Below are 27,267 nucleotides of genomic sequence, written 5' to 3' on the forward strand. Positions count from 1 at the left end.
GACTTCAATATGGTGAGTTCCTTGGGGGAGACATTCCCCAGTCCCTCCCCACTACTCTCAGCAGAGCCCATGCATCCCAGAGACATGGGGTTTAGCACACACAGAGAAGGCTAATTTTCACTGCAGTCCTTAGGTAAAATACTGGCTTTGCTCCAACCTCAGTCAATGGAAGCCCCATATATGCAACCAGAGCCAGGCCTGAGGTGGAACCAGATTTGAAAGAATTATTTTAAGAGGACAATGTCAGCTCTTCCATTGAATAGGCAGAGCAAGGAGGAGCTTAACTCTGTACGAGCGTTTCCAGAGCTCCCTAGGCTCCACAGTTCACCAACTCTAGAGAGAGGTTTAGAAGAGCCTGCAACAAGATGCTGGGGATTGTTTCTAATGGGAGTGCCTGGGTGCCTGTTCCCAGCTTTGCAGAGGGCAGGGAAAAAAACCCACCCCAGAATGGCATTACTGAAAGCTTGGTAGCAGCCGGGAATGGCATTGGGAGACCCAGAAATAGCCAAATCAGGGATAAATACTGATTGGCTGGTCTAACCTCATTTAATCTAAACTGATCTACTGCATTCTGAGCCTGTGGTCAACCCAAGAAGTTCTGGCCTGACCCCTACAGCTGGCATTCACTCAGAGGACAGGGGAAAGATTTAGGGAGTCAGGAGCCTATTTCTCATATATCTTACTCCAGTCTTTTCAGAGATTCACAGATTCCAAGGCGGGAAGGGGCCATTGTGATCATCTGGTCTGACCCCTGTATAACACAAGCCAGGGAACATCCCCACAATAAGTCCTAGAGCAGATCTCTTAGAAAAACATCCCTTCTTGAATTAACAATAGTCAGTGATGGAGAATCCACCATGACTCTTGGTACATTGTCCAGTGGTTAATTACTCACTGTTAAAAATGTTTGCCTTATTTCCAGTCTGAATTAGTCTAGCTTCAACTTCCAGCCATTGGATCGTGTAAGACTTTCCTCTGCTAGACTGAAGAGCCCATTATTAAATGTTTGTTCCCCATGGTCTACTGACTAATCAAGTTGCCCTTTAACCTCTAAAAAGAACAGGAATACTTGTGGCACCTTAGAGACTAACAAATTTATTTGAGCATAAGCTTTCGTGGGCTACAGCCCACTTCTTCGGATGTGTCTGTAGCCCACAAAAGCTTATGCTCAAATAAATTTGTTAGTCTCTAAGGCCTGGTCTACACTACGAGTTTAGGTTGACTTTAGCAGCATTAAATCGAATTAAGCCTGGACATGTCCACACGACGAAGCCCTTTTTTTCGACTTAAAGGGCCCTTTAAACCGGTTTCTTTACTCCACCTCCGACGAGGGGATTAGCATCATAAATCGGCCTTTGCGGGTCGGATTTGGGGTAGTGTGGACGGAATTCGACGTTATTGGCCTCCGGGAGCTATCCCACAGTGCTTCATTGTGACCGCTCTGGACAGCACTCTCAACTCAGATGCACTGACCAGGTAGACAGGAAAAGCCCCGCGAACTTTTGAATTTCATTTCCTGTTTGCCCAGCGTGGAGAGCACAGGTGACCACGCAGAGCTCATCAGCACAGGTAACCATGATGGAGTCCCAGGATCGCAAAAGAGCTCCATCATGGACCAAACGGGAGGTACGGGATCTGCTCGCCATATGGGGAGACGAATCTGTGCTAGCTGAACTCCATAGCAGTAAACAAAATGGCAAAATATTAGAAAAGGTCTCAAAGGCCATGAAGGACAGAGGCCATAACAGGGACGCACAGCAGTGCCGCGTGAAAATTAAGGAGCTAAGGCAAGCCTACCACAAAGCCAGAGAGGCAAACGGAAGGTCCGGGGCAGAGCCGCAAACATGCCGCTTCTACGCAGAGCTGCATGCGATGCTAGGGGGTGCAGCCACCACTACCCCAACCGTGTGCTTTGACTCCGTCAATGGAGAAACACACAACAGGGAAGCGGGTTCGGGGTACGAGGAAGATGATGATGAAGACAATGAAGAGAGCTCACAGCAAGGAAGCGGAGAAACCGGTTTCCCCAACAGCCAGGATATGTTTATCACCCTGGACCTGGAACCAGTAACCCCCAAACTCACCCAAGGCGTGCTCCCAGACCCTGAGGGCACACAAGGGACCTCTGGTGAGTGTACCTTTGTAAATATTACACATGGTTTAAAAGCAAGCGCGTTTAATGATTAATGATTAATTTGCCCTGGCAATCGCGGCCTGTATAGCTACTGGAAAAGTCTGTTAACGTGTATGGGGATGGAGCGGAAATCCTCCAGGGACATCTCCAGAAAGCTCTCCTTCACGTACTCCCAAAGCCTTTGCAAAAGGTTTCTGGGGAGGGCTGCCTTATCCCGTCCGCCATGGTAGGACACTTTACTACGCCAGACCAGTAGCACGTAGTCTGGAATCATTGCATAACAAAGCATGGCAGCGTATGGTCCCGGTGTTTGCTGGCATGCAGATAACATCCATTCCTTATCTCTCTTTGTTATCCTAAGGAGAGTGATATCATTCATGGTCACCTGGTTGAAATGGGGTGATTTTATTAAGGGGACATTCAGAGGTGCCCGTTCCTGCTCGGCTGAACAGAAATGTTCCCCGCTGTTAGCCATGCGGTAGGGGGGAGGGGTGAAGTGATCATCCCAGAGAATTGGGTGTGTGTGTGGGGGGGGAGTAGTAGGGTTTGTGCTGCATGTTAACCCGGAAACCCCAGCCCCTCCTTTTACATTGCAAACCCATTTTAAATGGCCAACCCAATGGGTCCTTGGTATGGGAACTGAGGGCGCTGCTGTTTGAAACCATTCCCATATGTTATGAAGGTTAAAAAAGCCAAAAGACTGTGGCTTACCATGGCTGCCTGCAAGCCGAATTCTGTTGCCTGGCACTGCGTGAGTGATCTCTCACACCAAACCGGCAGGCCCTCAATATAAGAGGAAAAATGCGACCTTGTAACGAAAGCACATGTGCTGTGTAATGTGAACAGCAAAATTTAACGTGAAAGAGTGTACCCATTGTTCTCTAAAATGTGTCTTTTTTAACCACCTCTCCCTTCTCCTCCACCAGCTGCAAATGTTTCTCCTTCACAGAGGCTAGCGAAGATTAGAAGGAGAAAACGGAGGACTCGGGATGATATGTTCACGGAGCTCCAGATGTCCTCCCACGCTGAAAGAGCACAGCAGAATGCATGGAGGCAGTCAATGTCAGAGTGCAAAAAAGTACAATATGAACGAGAGGAGAGGTGGCGGGCTGAATCGCAGACTGAACAGAGCAAGTGGCGGGCTGAAGATGATAGGTGGCGTCAGCTTGCAGACAGAAGGCAAGAGTCGATGCTCCGGCTGCTGGAGCATCAAACTGATATGCTCCAGCGTATGGTTGAGCTGCAGGAAAGGCAGCAGTAGCAGAGACCGCCGCTACAGCCCCTGTGTAACCAACAGCCCTCCTCCCCAAGTCCCATTGCCTCCTCACCCAGACGCCCAAGAACACGGTGGGGGGGCCTCTGGCCACCCAGTCACTCCACCCCAGATGATTGCCCGAGCATCGGAAGGCTGGCCTTCAATAAGTGTTAAAGTTTTAAAGTTTTAAACTGCAGTTTGTCCTTTTCCTTCCCTCCTCCCCCACCCATCCCGGGCTACCTTGGCAATTATCCCCCTAGTTGTGTGATGAATTAATAAAGAATGCATGAATGTGAAGTAACAATGACTTTATTGCCTCTGCAAGCACTGCTCGAAGGGGGGAGGGGAGGGTGGGGTGGTTGGTTTACAGGGAAGTAGAGTGAACCGGGGGGGTGGGGGAGCGGAGGGTTCATCAAGGAGAAACAAACAGAAGTTTCACACTAGCCTGGCCAGTCACAAAACTCGTTTTCAAAGCTTCTCTGATGCGCACCGCGCCCTGCTGTACTCTTCTAACCGCCCTGGTGTCTGGCTGCGCGTAATCAGTGGCCAGGCGATTTGCCTCAACCTCCCACCCCGCCATAAATGTCTCCCCCTTACTCTCACAGATATTGTGGAGCGCACAGCAAGCAGCAATAACAATGGGGATATTGGTTTCGCTGAGGTCTATCCGAGTCAGTAAGCTGCGCCAGCACACTTTTAAACGTCCAAATGCACATTCCACCACCATTCGGCACTTGCTCAGCCTATAGTTGAACAGGTCCTGACTACTGTCCAGGCTGCCTGTGTACAGCTTCATGAGCCATGGCATTAAGTGGTAGGCTGGGTCCCCAAGGATAACGATAGGCATTTCAACATCCCCAGTGGTTATTTTCTGGTCCGGGAAGAAAGTCCCTTCCTCCAGCTTTCGAAACAGACCAGAGTGCCTGAAGATGCGAGCATCATGTACCTTTCCCGGCCATCCCATGTTGATGTTGGTGAAACGTCCCTTGTGATCCACCAGGGCTTGCAGCAGCATTGAAAAGTACCCCTTGCGGTTTATGTACTTGGTGGCTTGGTGCTCCGGTGCCAAGATAGGGATATGGGTTCCGTCTATCGCCCCACCACAGTTTGGGAATCCCATTGCAGCAAAGCCATCCACTATGACCTGCACGTTTCCCAGAGTCACTACCCTTGATATCACCAGGTCTTTGATTGCCCTGGCAACTTGGATCACAGCAGCCCCCACAGTAGATTTGCCCACTCCAAATTGATTCCCGACTGACCGGTAGCTGTGCAAGCTTCCACAGGGCTATCGCCACTCGCTTCTCAACTGTGAGGGCTGCTCTCATCCTGGTATTCTGGCGCTTCAGGGCAGAGGAAAGCAAGTCACAAAGTTCCATGAAAGTGCCCTTACACATGCGAAAGTTTCGCAGCCACTGGGAATCGTCCCACACCTGCAACACGATGCGGTCCCACCAGTCTGTGCTTGTTTCCCGGGCCCAGAATTGGCGTTCCACGCCATGAACCTGCCCCAGTAACACCATGATTTGCACATTGCTGGGGCCTGTACTTTGTGAGAGGTCTATGTCCATGTCAATTTCCTCATCACTCTCGTCGCCGCGCTGCAATCGCCTCCTCGGCTGGTCCTGGTTTTGCTTTGGCATGTCCTGGCTCTGCATATACTCCAGGACAATGCGCGTGGTGTTCATAGTGCTCATAATTGCCGCGGTGATCTGAGCGGGCTCCATGATCCCAGTGCTATGGCGTCTGGTCTGAAAAAAGGCGCGAAACTAGTGTCTGACGGAGGGAGGGAGGGGCGAGTGACGACATGGCGTACAGGTACAGGGAATTAAAATCAACAAAGGTGGCTGTGCATCAGGGAGAAACACAAACAACTGTCACACAGAATGGCCCCCCCAAAGATTGAACTCAAAACCCTGGGTTTAGCAGGCCGTTGATTTCATGGAGGGAGGGGGAAGCAAATGAATACAGAACAAATCCGGTCCATCTATTTTTTACATCTTAAGATGGCAGCAGACGGTGCAGCATGACTGATAGCCATCGGCATCTTCTGGGTGCTTGGCAGAAAATGATGTACTACGACTGATGGCATCTGATTCTTGACGATGATGGCTCAGAGTGGAAAGTTTGGTTCAGTATTTCTTAGAGGAATCTGCTGAAGAACTTTCCCGGGTGCCTCTGATTGAACTCACTGAGGAGTACGACGACGACGGATACCAGTCGTAATACACCATCCACTGCCAAAAGGCAATTAGCTGCTGCTGTGTAGCAATGCAGTACCACGTCTGCCGGCACTCAGATGACATATGGTGACGGTGAGCTGAGCTGAGCGGGCTCCATGCTTGCCGTGGTATGTTGTCTGCACAGGTAACCCAGGTAACCCAGGTAAAAAGGCGCGAATCGATTGTCTGCCGTTGCTCTGACGGAGGGGGAGGGGCCTGATGACATGTACCCAGAACCCCCCGCGACACTGTTTTTGCATCATCAGGCACTGGGATCTCAACCCAGAATTCCAATGGGCAGCGGAGACTGCGGGAACTGTGGGATAGCTACCCACAGTGCAACGCTCCGGAAGTCGACGCTAGCCTCGGTACTGTGGACGCGGTCCGCCGACTTAATGCACTTAGAGCATTTTATGTGGGGACACACACAATCGACTGTATAAAACCGATATCTATAAAACTGGCTTCTATAAATTCGACCTAATTTTGTAGTGTAGACATACCCTTAGGTGCCACAAGTACTCCTGTTCTTTTTGCGGATACAGACTAACATGGCTGCTACTCTGAAACCTTTAACCTCTGTTTGTTAAGCTAAATAGATTGAACTCCTTGAGTCTATCACCACAAGGCAGGTTTTCCAATCCTTTAAGCTTTCTCATCACTCTTCTCTGACCCTTCTCTAATTTATCAGCACACTTTTTGAATTGTGGGCACCAGAACAGGACACAATATTCCAGCAACGGCCACACCAGTGCCAAGTATGGCTTCCTGGTTGCCTGAAGCCTTTTTTATTTTTTTTATTTTTTTTTTAGGAAAAAGCTAAAACCAGAAAGGTCACATACAATAATCCCTTTCTATCTACTGATGGTACTTTAAATTTAGCCAATATGGAACAATTCTTTGACATTCTCCCTACCTAGCTTCCAAATCTCCACCGATGGAGACTCATGTTGAGAAGAATTATTTTAAAAGGACACTACCGGCCTGGGGCAGCACAGCTCTCCTATTTACTATGGGCAGAACAAGTGGAAGCCTAGGGCAAAACATTCTGTATTAGCACTTACAGATTCCCATGTACAATGTGGGGTTAGTACTGAACTTAGCCATGAAACCACAGCCGAAAGGAACATGTGCAGGCAAAGAGGTCTTAGAGTCCCAGACACTCCAAAATTTATGAGCTGCTGTTTCACTTCTGGGCCATATATGACTCTCTGTGTCTCTTCTACTGCAGTGCCCATGCAGACTCTTTCAGGTGTCCGTTGTTTCTAAGATCAGTGCTGGCAAGAGCCTACACTAGATATGACAATACAAAAATGTCACATGAAATCCAAGGCCCCTGACAGGACTCCACTGTCTGAGGGCTGTGTATCCAATCAGGTCATTCCGATCTGGTGTTATATCTGCCCTGCATCTTTCAAAGCAGACTGCACTGGTTTCAAGGTGACCCCATACACCAAGACAAGACATTTGCCAAAGCCTGGTCTTTATGACTACCCCAAAAAGCAGGCAGCCTGCAAGATCCAGGATGCTTAGTAGAGGTGATGAGATGCAAAGGTAGACAGGGCAATGAGAGTGTTTAGCTACCGCCCTGGAGACAATCCTGGATCAGTTCAGAGCTAGACCCCAGCAGACAAGCCAGGCACACTGCAGAGAGGAAGGATGGTTCAGTGATTAGAGCATTTGTCTGGGCTGGGGGAAACCTGGGTTTGATTCCCTCCTCTGCCACATGTTACTGTAGACAAACTCCTTAATCTCTCTGAACCTTAATTCCCCACCTTGTAAAATGAGACACATAGCTCTGCCCTGCCTCACAGAGGGCTGCTGGGATAAGTGCATTACTGATTCCCATGGTGGGGCCAGATAGAAACCTGGAATGTATATGTGGGCTGGGCTGAGCTGAAATCCATAGAGTGGTGTCTCTGATAGCTCTGAGACCCCCTAGGAGGGTGAGAAAGTGCTCTCTAAAATTGTGAGTTGTCTCTTATTCCTTGTACTTAGCCCTAGGGTGACCCTTGGTGGAGTGTCACACCAGAGCTGTTATTTACATACCATTTCTTTGGTTCTAATCCTAGCATCTTTGTGTACAATGAGATCACTGGAGGCTTGAATGACTTCATGGGTCTAGCATAGGGACTTCCCTTAAAGGGCCAGCAGCCTTCTGACCTCGTGAGAGGCAGTTGTGGGGGGAAGGGCACATACCCCAGAGCACTTGGTTTAGAAAGCCCCCTAAGAAATGCCCTGCATGCTGGTTGTGGTGAGTAAGGGAAAGTCAGTGGGCCCCACAAGTGGCAGGAATAGGGGACTGATGGCTACAGGCCATAAAGACAGATAACTCAATAAGCCTCCAAACCTAGTGACTGGTTCCCTCTATACTGTATCTGTAATGACACAAATGGAAAACAACTTTGACCCATTTCACTCGTAAGCCTCAATACCTTAAGTCAATGGACTCTGCAATCAATAAGCATAATACATACAATGTGATATGCACAGCTAGGGTCACAGCTCGTCCTCAGTGTTCATAGAAAAAGATTACCTGGGAGTGGATAAGCACAGGGTTCCTGTCCCCATTGGCTATGCAGAGCATGGGGGTGGGGCTTCAGAAGGACCAACTAAAATAAGCCAGTAAAGTTTGCTGAACAAACAACTGAGCCATTTCAATGCCCATGCAGGAGTCAGTTGGTGAATACTATGCCTCTCAATCCATGATTAAGGCTACGATTTAGTCACAGGTATTTTTGGTAAAAGTCATGGACAGGTCACGGGCAATAAATAAAAATTCACGGCCTGTGACCTGTCCATGACTTTTACTATAAATACCCATGACTGAATCTCTGCTTCAGGGGGCCCCGGCGCTCCCCAGAGCCAGCTGCCAGGGGACACTCAAGCAGTGGCCGATGCGGCTGGCCCTGGGGGCAGCCTGAGCAGCTGGCCCTGGGGCCGTTCCAGCAGCGGCCGGTGCGGCTGGCCGTGGGGCACCGGAGCAGCTGGTCCTGGGGCCATCTGTTCGAGTGGCCCTGGAGTCGGCCGTACCAACTGTTCTGGAAGTCCCGGAGGTCACAGAAAGTCATGGAATCTGTGACTTCCATGACCTCTGTGACAGAATCACAGGCTTATCCATGATTAAAATGATCAGCAGCTGGGCCAGATGATATTTCCTAGTTTGCATACTTGGATTGGCCAGGGAGATTCAGTCCCTGGAGGGAACCAGGGAGTTACCCATACCCTCCTCTAGCTGGGTTGATGGGCCAGAGTGTTGTAACTAAAGAGAGGCGCAACACAAGGACAGCTCAGGCTGATGTGAGACATTTGATGGGGAACAAAAGTTGCAAATTGAAAGCCCAGCCCGTGGGTGAAAAGCCTTTGGTGTGTTTATTAAGTCAAAAGTGAAATGGCAGAGAAAGAACTAGAGCTGCTGCACTGGGGAATCTTCGAAAGAGTTGTGTGATTTATGCTCATTATCAGCACCATTATTTTCATTGAAATCAGGTTGGTTTCCAGACAGCCAGGAAAGTTAGTTGATTCTGAGGGTTGAGGGGATTGCCCCAACAGTCACCCATGTTAAGAGTGGTGATGAATAACTCTGGATGGATAACTATGATAACTCTAGTATCAGAGGGGTAGCCATGTTAGTCTGGATCTGTAAAAAGCAACAAAGAGTCCTGTGGCACCTTATAGACTAACAGATGTATTGGAGCATGAGCTTTCGTGGGTGAATACCCACTTCGTCAGACGAATGATAACTATGATAACTCTGAGCTATGGGGAGATGGTAACACTGCTATCCCCGGTCGGCCTCATTCCTTATTCTATTCCTGACTCAGGGAACATGACATCCAGGGCACTCCTAACTGCCTATGAGGGGTTGCTCTTATTAGTGAGACGTATACTATGAAAGGTTCAGTCTGAGGTTATAAGGAAGGTTCCGATCAGCTCTTAGTTCTCCTGTGCTGCTCTGCACACCTCTTGCTCTAATATTCTCTTTAAGTCCAGCTGCCCTTGGCAGCCAAAGGCACAAGGACAAGGATTTCCACTCTCCTGGTGAATCTAGAACAAGGAGGTGATGGTGAGTTAAAAGGAGCTTAGTGGTGTTACCGTAGGCTCAGCTACAAAACAAGTCATAGCTCTCAATTCAATAGCAAAACCCAGCTGCATCCTATCCCCAAGATAAGCCAACAAGAGGCAATAAAATTTCACAAGTATAAAGTCCCCTGGCTCATGAGATCAGAGACCCAGGATCAGTCTAGGCTCATGGCCCCATTTTGACTCCCTGATATGTCAGCTGGGACAGTCAAGAATGTTTCTATTAAATGAAGAGGATGAAGATCAGCTTGCACTAAATGGTGAAATGGCCTGTCACTAAATAAAAACATTCCACTGTGATGAGGATCTAACTGGTGTCAGAAAAGTCACTGCATGTTCCAGACAGTCAGAGGATGCCACCCACCTCAAACAATTTTCACAGTAGTTGTCAGAACCTAGTGGGGTGGGTGAGGTTCAGTTGCTTTAAAACCCCAACATATCTCCTAGTTTCTTATCCAGACACCCCTCCTTAAAATGGTGACACACAGAATGAAAAGTTAGCTGCTGCTAATGTCAAAGAACCTGTGCCTCTATCTGGCTTTCTGACTCTTTGACACACAATCTCTTTCCTTCATAAGCCCATGTGAAGGCAGATCTCTTCCCAGCAAAGTGCAATGTTAAGGAAGTATTTAATCAGGTTTAAAAATTCTTTTGCCATTGGACTCTACACAATAAAAGCACCTCTCAGAGAATCTCTTGGGTGAAAAGAATAATGACTTCGGCATTCACCTCCACCATACATGGCTCGAGTATCCAGAGTCAAAGGAAAACAATGATTTCCTTTGGTTCTATATTAGCCCCAGTAAATTAAAAATCATGATCTTTCTGTATTTAAATCTCTGAAATTTACAATTCCTAAACTAATGGTTGATACTGGGCATGTGCAAGTGAGGTAATTGCTTCTAAGAATAGAAAGGTATATTAGGAGAGCCACAGTGCACCATAAAAGGCCAGCTGTCAGCAGGCAGTTTCAGAGTCCGAGTCAGAGAGAGAGAGAGGGGAATTCAGTCGGGAGCAGACGGAGGAACTGGAAACCAGTAAGAGAAGCCAAAGGAAAGAAGTCAGAAAAGCTGCAGAGAGAGAGACAGAGCAGAGCTGACTGACCAGGAGCTGAACTGCGATTAAAGAAGAAACTAAAAGATTTATCACAGCAGCAGTAGTGATATAAAGGGATACCAATGGATTTATAAAGTAAGCTTGCCAGTTTTAATATAATTTTTAGTGTAGTGTAGTCTAGCATAGTATTTAACATGTGTATGCTAGAAGTGTGTGTCTTTTAATTGTATTTTACTTATGTGAAATTTAAAGCAGTGGTTCTCAACCAGGGGTACTCAAAGGTCTTCCAGGAGGTACTCAACTCATCTAGATCAGTGTTTCTCAACCTGGGGTTTGAAGCCTCCAGGGGGGTCACGGGATGGGGTTGCAAGTGCAGAGCCGAAATCAGCTGGTGGCAAGCAGGGCTTCAGCCCTGGACAGCAAGGCTTGGGCTTCAGACAAGGCTCACAAGTGAAAAAACAGGCTCAATATCATGTAAGTACAATATTTATATTCCAATTGATTTATGTTATAATTATATGATAAAAATGAGAAAGTCAGCAATTTCTCAGTAAGTGTGCTGTGACACTTTAGTATTTTTATGTCTGATTTTGTAAGCAAGTAGTTTTTAAGTGAGGTGAAACTTGGGGTACAGAAGACAAATCAGACACCTAAAAAGTGTACAGTAGTCTAGAAAGGTTGAGAACCACTGATTTAAAGAACTACTGTCTGCGATTTGTTACAAACTGGCCACTTGTAACAAAGCACTTTGCTTAGAATCATAAACTATATACTATTGGGGTTTAAATGCTGTTTAAACTTGCAACAAGGGATTTGTGTCTCGGGGATTTTGTGTTTTGTTTAGAATTTTTAGGATACAGTGTATTAGGGATTATTAGTTACTTTGTTTTGAAAAACAATACTTCCTGTGTCAATTTCTTTATCCGAAGGTTATATCCGTGTCCTTTAGCATTTCCTTAACAACCCTGGAAACTTATATCTCGGGAAGGACAGTTTAATGGGGGTAGATTATTAGAGCGGCATCCCAGAATCAATATTTTGGGGTTACACAGCAACTGGACCATCCTTCGTCTCTGGGTTAAGCCCTAACATGGACAAATTTCTCACAATTAATGTTTTGTATGCCTATTCCAAAATTCATCCTGGTTAAAATGAATCTATAACGCCTCTTCCTAGGTTTATATCTTCAAATGCAGTTCCAGGAGGTGAACCCCACCCAATCCATCACAGAAGGTCCCATTGTGTCAGTACCTTTCATCACTCCACTGGTAAAATAGCATCCTGAATTCCTTCTGCATGTATAGGTAAGGGGTGGGAGTTCACTACAAGGTCCCAAACCACCCATCATTTTTTGGGATGGGACCTGCGGCTACAATGTTTGAGGGCCAGTTGGCAGATGTGGGGGCACTTTGGGGGCCCCCAATCAGACAATCTAATCTCCCTTGCCTGAACCCAAAAGTATCCCATGTCACCCTGAACACCTCCATGAATGGTACTGCCCTGGTTTCCTGCAGTCCCTTAGAATGTTGTTACTTGTGAATTTCAAGGATGTTTTTGCTTTTACCTGGCGGGCTGTGGCAGATACACACATGATGCTCTCACCAGAGATATTGCCAGTGCTCGGGCAGAGGTTCTGGCTGGGCACTCGACGCCCATAAAATGCAGATAGGATGCTAATGGAGGTCTTGTGGGGACAAATGACTCCCAGTTGCTCCCCATCACAGGCGTGGGCTGTGTGGTTCTTCAGCACCTTTTGAAGGTAACCTGAGAGGAGTAAAACACACAGATGTTGTATGCAGGGTTGTTGTAGCCATGCTAGTCCCACCTTGTCTCTATAAAACAGAGAGAGTCATTAGAGCTGGGAAGTGCTAGAGCCGCAAGGAATGAGAACACAGCCTCCAGACTCCTGGCAGCGGGGGGGAGGAGGGCGGAGGGGGAGAAAGGGGATGGCCCTGAACTGGGGCAGTATCCTAGGCAAATGCAAACTCAAGGAGGGAGGGAGATGTTGTGGCAGGGAGGGGAATGCACTTTTCTGCCAGGCAGGGGAAGGGGAATATTGTACCAAGGTCTACACCAGCAGTTCTCAAACTATGGGTCAGGACCCCAAAGTGGGTCACAACCCCATTTTAGTGGGGTTGCCAGGGCTGGCATTAGACTTGCTGGGGCCCAGGGCCAAAGCCTGAGCCCCACCACCCAGGGCCAAAGCCAAAGCCCGAGGGCTTCCACCCTGGATGGCAGGGGCCTAGGGATGAAGCCCTTGGGATTTGGCTTTGGCTCCCTCACCTGGGCCAGTGAGGCTTGGGCTTTGATTCTCCCCACCTGGGGTGGCAGAGCTTGGGCAGGCTCAGGCTTTGGTCCCCACTCCTGGGGTTGTGTAGTAATTTTTGTTGTCAGAAGGGGGTCGCAGTGCAGTGAAGTTTGAGAACCCCTGGTCTACACTAAGGGTTGTCCAAAGTGGGATAAAAGGAACAAAAACCAGCTCAGCCACTTGGAAAGAATAAGCAAGAGTTGGAGACAAAATTTGTTTTTTTTTAACCCGTCTTTAAGCTAAAAGAACCAATTGGGGGTTTTCAAGGTTTTTGGTGACATACCAAGCTTACTGTAGAAACAGACCAAGATGGTTCATAGATTCATCGCTTCTAAGGCTATAATCTAAAATTTTTCATAACAGACCACAGAAATTCACCAGCAGCACCTGCCTCAAGCCCAATCACTTGTGGTTAAACTAGAGCTTATCTTTAAGAAAGACATCCAGGCTTGATTTAACAATGCCAAGTGAAGGAAAATGCCCCACATCCCTCGGTGAGCTGTTGTGATGGTTAATTATTTTCACTGTTCAAAAGTTGCACCTTATTTCCACTTCAATTTTTCTACCTTGAACTTCCAGCCATTGGATCTTGTTACACCTTTGCCTGCCAGATTAAAGAGCCCTGTAGTATCAGATATATTATGTGCAGGTACTTATAGACCAAGATTAAGTTGCCTCTAGAGACACAATGCACTGGCACTCAGGGAATCGGAGTTCAGATCATCAGCTCTTCCACAGCCAGTTCCTCACATTGTTCTCAGGCTCCCCAGTTGAGCAGAGGGCTTGGGGCACTGAGGAGACATCAAGTTTGCTCTGGAAGGACCTGCAGTAAGACCTCTCTAAGGTCACTTCTACATTAAAAAAATGTAAACCAGGCCTTATCCTGAGGAGACTATCACAGGAAATTGCCATGTCCATGAAGCCTTTGGGCCTGGTTCTGGCCTCATTTACACAGGAGCAAATCAGGAATAACTCCACCAAAGTTGGCAGAATTATACAGTAGTGTAAGGGGAGAATTAGGCCCTTCACTTTTTAGCTTCTTCCCCTTCCCCTCATCCTGTTATTCAGCTCTTTATTAGGGTTACCATTCGTCTGGATTCCCCCGGACATGTCCGGCTTTTTGAGCTAAAAATAGCGTCCGGGGGGAATTTGTAAATGTCCGGACTTCCCCCCCCATGCAGAGCGCGCGCGGCTAACAGGGCAGCCGGCCAGATGGTGCCACTTACATGGGGCTCCGACAGCCAGAGAGAGCCCCTCCTCCGCTTCCCCTGCAGCAGAGATCACTCCCTCCCTCCCTGCATTCGCAGATCACCTTCGGCAGTCTGGAGCTCCTCCCCTGCTCCTCCGCCCCTGCTGCCCAGCGTGCCGGGACAAGCGGCAGGGTAAGGGGGCCAGGGGGTTGGAGAAGGGGCAGGGAGGTTCTGGAGGGGGCAGTCAAGAGATGGGAGGGGTCGGGAGTTCGGGGGGGACTTTCTGGGGGGGGGGGATAAGGTTTTGGGCAGTCAGGGTACAGGTAGGGGGTAGGGTCCTGGGGGGCAGTTAGGGTGGGGGGGTCTTAGGAGGGGGCAGTTAGGGGACAAGGAACAGGGAGGCTTAGGCTCTCTTAATGGCTCTCCATGCGTCTCTGGACCCTCTCAGCTGTCGGGCTTGGACGGAAACATTGCCTGAGGGTAGTGAGAGAATGGGTTATCGGTGAGGTGGGGGTGGGCGTGAGCCCGGTCAATAGGGGCAACCCCTACCAAGATCTGAGCCTTTTCTCACACGCCCGTTAGAGCTCGACATTATGCTGTTTGGGACCCCTCTTCGAGGAAAGCCTCTGGATTGCAAGTCCAACCGCTACCTCCTCTTGGTGAGAGTCGGTAACTGGCTTGGATAGCCAGGCGGATTGCGGAGGACGAACCCACATCCCACATTCAGTGGGGTGTGGGACGGGGTTGGGCAGCCCCATATGGTGCCACATGGATGCCCCCCTGGTAAGGGTAGCCTCCCCCAGGTACGGGTTGACTCCCCCTGGTAAGGGTTAGATTCCCCCTGGTAAGGGTAGTCTCCCCCAGGCACGGGTTAGTTTCCCCCTGGAAAGGGTAAGTTTCCCCCAGGTACGGGTTAGTTTCCCCCTGGAAAGGGTTAGTTTCCCCCTGAGAAGGGTAAATCTTTTAGCTATGGAAAAAAGTAATTTATATTTTTATACCGGATTGGCGCTGGACCGGGTTAATAACGCCCCCGCTGTTGGCTTTGATGCCCCGGCTGACAGTGTTAAATATATTAGGGGTGTGATTAGGGTCGCTGGACCAATGGATAAAATGGTGTGGACTATAATGAAGTCTCATGAGCATGAGAGTGAGAATCAAGTCCTCCCAGTGGAGCATGGAGAGGAGGTAGAGGAGACTGTTTGTGATGATCATGGTGAGGAGATTTTATCTATCTTACCGATGGTTTTTACAAGGGACACTTTTAATGATTTAACTATGGAAAGTTTTAATCCAGATTTTAAGTATTTAAGTACATTTGATGATCCATATGTTAGTGAATCGGGATATCTTAATGCTCATTTAGTTAATGGGTCTAGTTTATTAAATAGTTTTAGACCAAGTACTGATTTTAATAGGGATCGTAATAAGGATCTTAACAGTACTGGTAGTAATATAAATATATTAGAAAGTAGTTCGTGGAAGGATGGGGTTTTTTATTTAGAGTATCCCGTTGATAGTTTTAATTGTCCAATATGTCCCCAGATATTACCAACATTTGGTAAATGGGCCAAACACATTAATGTGGTTCATAAAAGTAAAGCCATACGAGTTGTATGTAGTAAATGTGGAAAATCTTCTCAATATCATAATATAGCTTGCCACTACCCCAAGTGCATACCCAAGAAGGAGGATACCCCAATGAAGAGCCATACGTGCTCGGTCTGTGGGCTTGGTTTTCATACTAGATCTGGATTGAGCCAACACTGTAGACATAGACACCCTGCTGTGAGGAATGAGCAAAGAAAAGAAGATATGGCTGCTAAAAGTAAGATCAAAGAGGGATCGACTAGATCTCGTATATGGACCAAAGATGAGGTTGCGCAGCTTATACAGTTGGAAAGGAAATATATTGGGAAAAGGAATATAAATAAATGTATTGAGAGCGAGATGAGGACCAAAACGAATAAACAAATATCAGATAAAAGACGAGAATTAGCAAAGAAGAAGTTAGTGGTAACAGGAGATAGGGAGGAAGTGACTGAGGTAGAGGACATTCGAGTAAATATATTAGAAATTCCGCCCCCAAGAGAGAGGATTTTCCCACTAAAAGGACATCCAGAAGTGGATTTAGTGGAGAAAATATGTAAACGGGGAAAACAAAGTAGGGAGGGAAGAGAAATAATAAATAGTTTAGGGGAAATTGAAGGATTATTAAAGGAGGATTTAACAAAAGCTCTCGGATGGGCAATGTTGGAAAAATTATGTTATTCGTTAGTAGAGGGAAAGGACCCTAGAAATGAAAGTCAAATAGAGTTGAGGAATAAAGGAAAAGGGAAGATGAGAAAGGAGGGGAGAAGGAAGCAATTTAATGCAATTAGGAGATATGCTACAAAGAAAGCTAAGTATAAATTCTATCAACAATTATTTGATAAGGATAGAAGAAGATTGACTCGCATTATAATGGGAGAGCCAGATAAGGCTAAGTGTGCTATCCCTATGAAAGAAATTGAGGAATACTATGTGAATATTTCGGGAACAATTGGACATGGTAATATGATAGGGTGGCCATCATCCACAGAGAATGCGGATAATGATATATTAATGAGTCCGATCTCTGTGGATGAGATTAGAATAGCTTTAAGAGAAATAAGAAAAGATAGTGCTCCTGGCCCAGATAAAGTAAAAGTGAGCAATTTGTGGGATATTTTTAATTTAGACTCCTTAATACTTACAAAAAATTTTAATATATGGTTTCTAAATAGACAGGTACCAGATGAATTTAAGAAAAATAGAACGATTTTAATACCAAAGACACAAGATGAGGAGGAAATGAAGAAGTTAACATCTTGGAGACCATTGACAATTGGGTCAGTTTGGATTAGAATCTATACCAAAATATTAGCAAAAAGACAGGTGGAAACAGTTAAGATATGTAGTAGACAAAAAGGGTTTATATCCGCCCCTGGGTGTGAGGAAAATATTGCTATATTAGATAATTTGATTAAAGGGGCTAAACGAAATGGGAATGAAATTGCAATAGTGTTCGTAGATCTGGCTAAAGCTTTTGATTCTGTGGGACACGGACATATAATAGCCGGGTTGAGAAGATTTGGTATAGATGAACATTTTATAGATATTATTAGGGACCTTTATGATAATTGCACAACTAGGGTATGGGTGGGTGATGAAGTTACTGAGTCTATTTTAATTAGGAGGGTGGTCAAGCAGGGTGACCCGCTGTCTCCAATTTTGTTTAATATTGCTATGGATCCCCTTTTAACTAGATTAGAAGTAGAAGGAAGTGGTTTTTATGTTAAGGGCAATGGTGTCACGTCATTGGCTTTTGCCGATGATGTGGCAATTTTAAGTAGCTCATATAAAGGAATGATTAAAAATTTGGGTATCTTAGAGGAGTTTTGTAAAAATACTAATCTCTCTGTTAATATGAAGAAAACGAAAGACTTTCATATTTTAACTAAACATAAAACCTATGTAGTTAATCCTAAGGATAATTGGCAGATAGGGTCAGAGGAGATTGAATATGTTCAACCAGGGGATTTTGAAAAATATTTAGGAGCTAGAATAGATCCCTGGATAGGTGTAGGGGGACCGGTACTTAAAGAAAAATTGAAAGATTGGAGTGAAAATTTAATTAAGGCCCCATTAAAACCGGCCCAAAAATATTAATTTTACAGACATATATTTTACCGAAGCTATTTTATAATCTTCTTTTAATAGAACCCCCTTTTAATCTTTTAGACGATCTTGATGTGTTAGTTAGAAAAATAGTTAAAGAGATTTTACATTTACCTCAGTGTACCACAGATGGGATATTTTATTCTAGAGGTAGGGATGGTGGTTTAGCTCTCACTAAGTTTAGTGTGCAAATCCCAAATATGTTAATTCGTAAATGGAGGAGACATACTGTCTCGAGAGATGATTGGATGGACCTATCTTATCTATATGCAGGAGAAAATCTTGTGGATAAAATATTGTCATTTAGTGCAGTAACATCTCATCCCAAGAAATGGAGGGAAGAGGAATTTTTAAGATGGTCGGAACTGAGATGTCAGGGAATAGGGATAAAATATTTTAAAAATGATTTAATTAGTAATTCGATTTTTAGAAATTCTAGTAAAGTTAAATCGTCAGCGTATATCGCAGCATTGCAGCTTAGGGCAAATATTTATCCTACTAGGGAGACATTAGCAAGAGGAAGAGGAGGTATGAATGCTCTTTGTAGATGGTGCGGTAAAGTGCGGGAGACTGTTCCCCATATCTCAGGACAATGTTATAAGACTAAGAATGCTAGGATAAAAAGGCATAATAGAGTAGTGTCTGCAGTTGTAGATAAGGTTGGTAAATTAGGGTGGAAGGCAATGATAGAGCCCCATTTGAGAAATAGTAAGGGTGAGTTAAGAAAGCCGGATATTATATTTATAAAAGGAGATACAGCAGTGGTGGTTGATGTTACAGTGCGATGGGAGGATAATGCCGGAAGTTTGGAACAAGCCCACAGTGAGAAGGTGGCTTATTATCTTGAGTTAGAGGAAGAAATTAAAAACTTAACGGGAGGTAAAAATATTCACTTCTTTGGTTTTGTGCTTGGGGCGCGTGGCAAGTGGAGTGAAGGTAATAATGATTTGTTACAATTATTGGGAATGGACAGAAGTAAAAATTTTAAGGAGAGTATATGTAGACTTGTTTTATATTCCACTATTGGTATGATGGCTATATTCAGTGACAGGTAAAGATCCCGGAGTTTCCATTCCGTGTAACTTGCCAAAACTAAATTTTAGCTATTTTGGTTTCCATGCTCTAAATTTTCAAATTTTTAATATTGTTTTGAACATTAATTTATTTAGTGTTATTTAATATCTGTCCTTCAATAGAATGGTTTTAATTATATAATAAATACTTATTAATGGATGAAATTCCAATTTAAATTATTAGTTTATTTAATTACTGGATATGGATGCGGACTGGCCGCGTATAATAACCAGGAAAGGGCAGGTAGTCACGCCTGTACATAAATAGGGGGTGGGGTTCTGGAGGGCAGTTAGGAGCAGGGGTCCCAGGAGGGGGCAGTCAGGGAACAAAGAGCGGGGGGGGGGGGGGTTGGGAGTTCTGGGGGCGGGGCTGTAGGGGGCAGGGAGCAGAGGGGTTTAGATGGGTCGGGAGTTCTTGGGGGGGCTGTCAGGGGGTGGGGAGTGGTTGGATGGGGCGTGGGAGTCCCAGGGGTCTGTCTGGAGGTGGGGGTGTGGATAAGGGTTGGGGCAGTCAGGGTACAGGTTAGGATGGGGGGAGGGTCTCAGGAGGGGGCAGTCAGGGGACAAGAGGCAGGGAGGCTTAGGTAGGGGGTGGAGTCCTGGGGGGCAGTTAGGGGCAGGGGTCCCAGGAGGGGGCAGTCAGGGGACAAGGAGCTGGGGGAGAGTTGGGGGTTCTGAGGGGGGCGGGAAGTGGGAGGGAGTGGAAGGGGCAGGGGCGGGGCTAGGGCAGGACGGGGCGGGGCTAGGGCAGGGCTCCTCCCGTCCTCTTTTTTGCTTGCTGAAATATGGTAACCCTATCTTTATAACAGGGAATGAGATGTGCTCAGTCTGACATGAAAGCTTCTACAGAAGCATTTCCCTATGACTGAAGCTCCAGCCCTGTGTCTGAAGTACATGGCTTGTGTCAGGGAGCTTTTGCTTATCAGCCAATAGAGCAGCGGTGGTTTCATTGGGAACAAGAGAAGCAGCAAGGAGGCAAAGTTCAGAAACCATGAAAGCTTGGTTCTAGGTATTGAGGGGCCAGTGCTCCACACATGAGATTTTCAGGTCTCACATGGGTCGTTCCTCACCCCGATCTTCTCTCTCCAGTTCCACTACTCATACTATATCTCCCTCATTGGGCCCCACTCAGCTACACAAGGAAAGTTAAGTTACAATTGCCTCCCTCCCAGTTCTCTGTGCCATTTGCAATGATTAATTTAATGACATAGATCTACCAAGTGAAGGACCATGTGGAGAGGTTCCCCCATGTAGATCTCCCCATGTAGATCCCTGACCTCGTTAACGTGATCCTGTGCCACTGAAGTCAAGGGGATCATTGGCAGTGAGCTGTACAGGAGCAGGATCTGACCCTCAGAAGGCACCAAAGCAACAAGAGCTACAGGACTTAAAGCCAGCCAAGGCCACAGCACAGCATTGAGGGCCACTTTCAGCTCCCCTTACCATGCACACTTCAGCCTGAGTATATCCTGACACCCACGAGTGTGGCCAGACTCAGGCTAAAGAAAAGGCCCCTAGGGAACCCTCCCTACTTCATGTCTCATGACCCCATATTTAGACAGACACCTATATGCTCCAGTCCAAGGGTCAGCACTGTCCCGCGTTCAATGGAGCGCCAATGCCCCTCGACACTGTGCTTTTTGCAGCCATCGTGGGCAAGGCCCGGTATACTGTGCAGGTGTTGGGCCTACAACCAGTATAAAGGTCTCTTGGTTTCTATGACAATCTGGGGTGTCAGACTGAAAACTCCACAACAGCTGGAGGTGAATTACAAAAACAGAAGCTCCTTATGTCGTTAAATATGACAATGAATATAATCCAGTCTGGGCACCAGGTTATTTCATGCTGTTAATTTCACTCAGCCCCTGAAGATCAGTTCTCAGTGTGTGGTAGATACTGCCATGTAGACCTCAGCAGTGGAGAAGAGGGAGGTTTGGCAGCTGAGGAGGAGGCAGTTGGGGCTTTTGGCTGCATGGAAGATGATGGAGGCAGAGTGGGATTGTGAGATGAGCACATTAGCTGGATGTCTGTGCTAAAAGGGTCAGCAGTGAAATAGGAACATCATTAACTATTTAAGTGGTCTTCAGTGGATTTCAGGTTAACACTGCAGCTCAGCTCTCTTGTTTAAGACTGTCAGACTGTCTAAGGCAAGACTGCATCCGCTTAACTCAATTTTCTTCTGGCAGGTTTTCTTTGCAACCATTTGGGGTGGGGTTAGTTATTTATAATGAAAGTTACAATCTTTAGTCCATTTCTCTGGCAAGGCATGGACACTGACCAGTGCTGCAGCTGAAGAATCATGGAATACATAGCGCCCTGACCATGAGTGACTTCCCTCTCCCTGCCCAAAGTACATTGTACTGGGCTTTTGACTAGATTCGATCATATTGCCCCCATCAAAATTCATAGCCAGGTTGAGGGGGAGGAAATCTGGCTGTGAGTTGCCTTCCCCCATTGCTTGTGATTGGCAGGGAGCTTTCCCATCTCTGATGCTTGCTGAGGGAAGGAACCATGCCCTCCAGTATCAGCACTGGCCATTAATTGCTGAGGTTGTATGAAACTCCTGACGTATCAGACCCCGCCACACCCTTATCTCCTTCTTTGAAGACTGATCTCACACCAGCTCCCCGAAATCCTCCCCTGGCAGTACTTACAGCACATGCCTGAGCTTGGGGATTTAATAGCCAGGATGGGTAGTGAATTGGTCAACCTAATGCCAGCATCCCTTCTAGGTTTTAGGCCTTGTCTACACTGGAATTTCAACCCCTGATGTAGCTGCATCTGTGTCTACAGGAGTCTGCACTATTTACACCAGTGCAGATCTCACCAGAGAGGCTACACTAGGCATTTGTAGACAAGGCCTTAGAGATCCACAAACCAACAGCACCCCAGTTTTACAAGCAGGGCCGGCTCCAGGTTTTCTGCCACTCCAAGCGGCAAAAAAAAAAAGGGGGGAAAAAAACCGATTGGCGGCACTTTGGCGGCAGCTCAATCGAGCCGCTCCATTCTTTGGCGGCAGTTCGGCGACGGGTCCTTCACTCCCTCTCTTCCTCTTCAGCAGCACTTCGGCGGCAGCTCAAAGAGGAAGAGAGGGACTGAGGGACCCGCCGCCAAATTCCCGCCGAAGACCCGGACGTGCCGCCCCTTTGTATTGGCCGCCCCAAGCACCTGCTTCCTTAGCTGGTGCCAGCCCTATTTACAAGCAAGAGTCAAAGTCTCAGAAACCCTTGGCCTAGTCTATGACTCTAAGTAAAGGAGTCAATTGACCAGATTATTTTTCAATCACTGGTCTGAGAAGCTCTGAATTCACAGCTGGTGAAGAATCTGGAGAGCTGTGTGGTGGGGCTGTGTACATCCAGCTATCCCCCATCCCTCCAGCTGGGCTATCTGGGGAAGGAGCTGCCATCCACACTGAGTCTATCCACACGTGCTCTCTGAATCCATCCAGAAACCCTGGTACCAGGCTCTGCTGTACAATGGCCTCTTTTACCTTCCCAGTACTCAGTGCTGACACTAACCCTTTGCTGTCTGGAGTCAGAGCTCCTGATAGTGCAGGGTTTCCTGTATGCAGGCTCATTCCGGGCCCCAAAGGGTTAATTATACACTTGGACACAGCAGCAGATTTTTTGATCATTTTCTTTCCTTCTCTTTTCATTGGTGAGAGAAGAATAAACATCTGAAATCTGTCCCTGGAGGGCCTCGGGGTTTCACAACTGGTTCATTCATCTTAATGTAACTACAAAGAAGAAAACAAGAAAGGAAGGGAGGAGGACGGAAATGCAGCCAAGAGGGCAGCGGATCAACAGTTTTGGTGGGGTCCCTGCAAAGCCCACCTCCCCCAGAGGGGAAGAAATGGCATTCCTTGGAATGGGTGCTAGTTCCAGGAAAGAACAGTGCTGACCCAACAAGGGCAAAAAAGGGAGGCTCTTGGGGCACTAGTGTCCACTGAAAGAGGCTGACAGGATCAACAAGGCCACAGAGCAACATTCATACCCTGGAAAAGTACTGCTCTTCAAGGGTCCCCACAGAGTACAGTGGTTCAAGTGTGGAATAAGGTTGCCTAGAGGCCCCAATTAGGATCAGGTCCGATTTGTTCTAGGCACTGCACATACCTGCTAAGAGACAACCCCTGCTTCAAAGAACTTATGATCTGAAGAGATGAGACAAACAAAGGGTGGGAGAAAGCAAGTGTAGTTATTCCCATTGTACAGATGGGGAAATTGAGGCAAAGAGATGAAGTGACTTGCCGAAAGCCATGCAAGGTGGTGGTGGCAAAGCCAGAAAATGAACCCAGGGTTCCTAATTCCCAGCCTGGTGCCTTATGCTTTAACATTTAATTTAGTGCTGTGAAACAAGACAGACTGGCAGCCCCAAAGACCGAAGTGTTCCACTGAGCCAAAGGACAGGGCTGGCTCAGACGATGGCAGTGCCAATTTCCCCCATTGGGACCACTCTTCGTAGCCCATTCAGTCAGTTGGTCTCTCTGTGCCATGGCCTGCAAAAGACCAATTACTGTAAATTAATGTGGGCACCTCTCCATCAAAAGCTAGACACAGTGCACGAGTTCATGTCACAAGCAATGCATCAATAGCCAGCAGAATACAGGTGTCCATCGACCAGTGAATCACAGGTCAGAGTGTGCCTCCGGGGCACCACAGCAAATACACCTTAAGTGTAGGTGGCAAGCAAATGACAGAACCAGAGGCTCAAGTTGATTGGTGGAGGAGGGTTCTGACATGTGAGATACAAAACAATAGCCCACCCAAGTTAGAACTTACTGCTAAGGTGCTTAACCAGCAACAGTAATAATTCCTAGCAGAGGTGTGTCATTGATACACCAAGGAGGAAAATACACTGTGATAGGTGAATCTAAAAGCCCAAAGCTGCCAAAACCTCAGGATTCAGCATCCAAAGAAGTGTTGGCATTTCTCTGTAACATGCAGGGTGCTGGGAATTGTATAACAAGACAGATATGTACAATACGCCACACTCTGTGGGGTTTAATTTTTGTAAGGAAACACACCAACCTTGGCTATACAGCTAAAAATCCACTGAGCACAGCGACAAACCCAAAATATCACTTATTTTTAGAAACATTCATCATCTTGATGCATAGTCACAGTTGTAAGCATGTCATATTCCCTTCTAGATAAGCACATATACTCATAATCACACGGTCTTCTACCACATGCTTCCCTCCTCTTAATTCACTTTCTCACTGTTGTCTCATCTGCACAAAGGTCCAATTGTACAAAAATGTATGCATCTGCTTAACTTAATGCACACGAGCAGTCCATTGAAGCCATTGGGACTACTTATGATCGTATGATTTTGCAGGATGACCAGCTTAGATTGTAAGGTCTTCGGGACAGAGACTCAGTCTTTATCTATATTGTAAAGTGCCAAGCACAACTATGATTCTATATAGGTTATAAATGATAATGTTAATTATTATTACTTCTTGTTGCAGATTCTAGGTAGTATAGTCCAAACAGCATTGCCTATGCTAAAAAGTACTAGGATTAGAACTACCATTACATTAATAGATTTTAAAATCAGAAGATACATTTTTATCAATGACTTGGAAGTAGGGCTGTCAATTAATCGCAGTTCACTCACGTGATTAACTAAAAAAAATTAATCACGATTTAATCGCAGCTTTAATCACACTGTTAAACAATAGAATACCAATTGAAATGTATTAAGTATTTTGGATTTTTTCTACATTTTCAATTATATTGATTTCAATTACAACATAGAATACAAAGTGTACAGTGCTCATTTTATATTATTATTTTTATTAAAAATACTTGCATTGTAAAAATGATAAAAGAAATAGTATTTTTCAATTTACCTCATACAAGTACTGTAGTGCATTCTCTTTATCATGAAAGTACAACTTACAAATGTAGATTTTTTTTGTTACATAAAAACAAAACAATATAAAACTTTAGCATCTACAAGACCACTCAGTCGTAGTTCTTGGTCAGCCAATCGCTAAGACAAACAAGTTTATTTACACTTATGGGAGAAAATGCTGCCTGCTTCTTATTTACAATGACATCTGAAAGTGAGAACAGGTATTTGCATGGCTTTTGTAGCCGGCATTGCAAGGTATTTATGTGCCAGATATGCTCAGCATTTGCGTGCCCCTTCATGCTTTGGCCACCGTTCCAGAGGACATGCTTCCATGCTGATGATGCTCATTAAAAAAATAATGCATTAATTAAATTTGTGACTGAACTCCTTGGGGGAGAATTGTATGTCTCCTGGTCTGTTTTACCCACATTCTGCCATATATATCATGTTATAGCAATCTCAGATGATGACCCAGCACGTTGTTCGTTTTAAGAACACTTTTAATGCAGATTTGACAAAACGCAAAGAAGGTACCAATGTGAGATTTCTAAAAATAGGTACAGCACTTAGACTCATAGACTCATAGACTTTAAGGTCAGAAGGGACCATTATGATCATCTAGTCTGACCTCCCGCATGATGCAGGCCACAAAAGCTGACCCACCCACTCCTGGAATAATTCTCTCTCTTGACTCAGCTGTTGAAGTCCCCAAATCATGATTTAAAGACTTCAAGTCGCAGAGAATCCTCCAGCAAGCGACCCCTGCCCCATGCTGGCGAAAAACCTCCAGGGTCTCTGCCAATCTACCCTGGAGGAAAATTCCTTCCCGACCCCAAATATGGCGATCAGCAGAACCCCGAGCATGCGGGCAAGATTCTCCAGCCAGACCCACATTGACCATTGATACTAATTACCAGCGATGGCATGTTATTGACCTATTGACTAAAATCACGTTATCCCATCAAACCATCCACTCCATAAACTTATCAAGCTTAATCTTAAAGCCAGAGAGGTCTTTCGCCCGCACTGTTTCCCTCAGAAGGCTGTTCCAGAACTTCACCCCTCTGACGGTTAGAAACCGTCGTCTAATTTCAAGCCTAAACTTCCCGACGGCCAGTTTATATCCATTTGTTCTCGTGTCCACATTAGTACTGAGCTGAAATAATTCCTCTCCCTCCCTGGTATTTATCCCTCTGATATATTTAAAGAGAGCAATCATATCCCCCCTCAGCCTTCTTTTGGTTAGAGTAAACAAACCGAGCTCCTCGAGTCTCCTTTCGTACGACAGGTTTTCCATTCCTCGGAACTTGACCCAAGGTTTAAGAATCTGAAGTGCCTTCCAAAATCTGAGAGGGACTAGGCGTGGAGCATGCTTTCAGAAGTCTTAAAAGACAACACTCCAATGAAGAAACAACAGAACCCGAACGTCCAAAAAAGAAAATCAACCATCTGCTGGTGGCATCTGACTCAGATGATGAAAATGAACATGCTTCGGTCTGCACTGCTTTGGATCGTTATCGAGCAGAACCCATCATCAACATGGACACATATCCTCTGGAATGGTGGTTAAAGCATGAAGGGACATTTGAATCTTTAGCGCATCTGGCACATAAATATCTTGCGACGCCGGCTACAACAGTGCCATGCAAATGCCTGTTCTGACTTTCAGATGACATTGTAAACAAGAAGCAGGCAGCATTATCTCCCACAAATGTGAACAAACTTGTTTGTCTGAGCGATTGGCTGAACAAGAAGTAGGACTGAGCAGGGCCGCCCAGAGGGGGGGGCAAGTGGGGCAATTTGCCCCAGGCCCCGGGCTCCACAGGGGCCCCCACGAGAAGGGCTGAGGCTCCCTCCCTGGCCCCGGCCCGACCCCGCCTCCGCCCCCTCCCGGAGCCTCAGCGCATCCAGGAGCATCCCTGGCTCCGGCGGGGCCTGAGCTCCTCCCCGCTCAGAGCCGCATGGTAAGGGGGCAGGGCTACGAGCTCCGGGCCGAGCGGCGGGAGCTCAGGCCCCGCTGGAGCTCGCAGCCCCGCCCCCTTACCACGCGGCTCTGAGCAGGGAGGAGCTCAGGCCCCACCAGAGCCACGCTGCAGCGCTGTCCAGGGATGCTCCTGGATGCGGCGCGCTAAGGCTCCGGGTGAGGGGGGAGTCGGGGGTAAGGGGCCCGTGGCCGGGGGGGTTTGGATAAGGGGCAGGGAGGGGGCAGAGGTTGGGGGGGTGGTCAGGGGACAGGGAACGGGGGGGTTGGATCATGGGCGTTCTGGGGGTCTGTCAGGACTCAGCGGGGGGCTGCATAGGGGTCGGGGCAGTCAGGGGACAGGGAGCAGGGGGGGGTCTGTGGGGGTGGGGTCCCGGGATGGTGGTTGGGGGGGGTCTCTGGGGGACAGT

At 46.8% G+C, this 27,267-nt stretch overlaps 1 protein-coding gene across 1 annotated transcript in view; it reads right to left on the reverse strand.

The window, feature by feature from the left end:
• Positions 1-27,267, reverse strand: part of LOC135884072 (protein eva-1 homolog C-like) — a 57,960-nt gene that overhangs the window by 13,136 nt on the left and 17,557 nt on the right. The window contains exon 2 of the mRNA XM_065411365.1: positions 12,315-12,514. Within this exon, the coding sequence (XP_065267437.1) occupies positions 12,315-12,514 (200 nt within the window). The remainder of the gene's footprint in view (positions 1-12,314; positions 12,515-27,267) is intronic.

Source organism: Emys orbicularis, chromosome 9 (genome assembly GCF_028017835.1).
Source record: "Emys orbicularis isolate rEmyOrb1 chromosome 9, rEmyOrb1.hap1, whole genome shotgun sequence".
Classification (NCBI taxonomy): Eukaryota; Metazoa; Chordata; order Testudines; family Emydidae; genus Emys; species Emys orbicularis.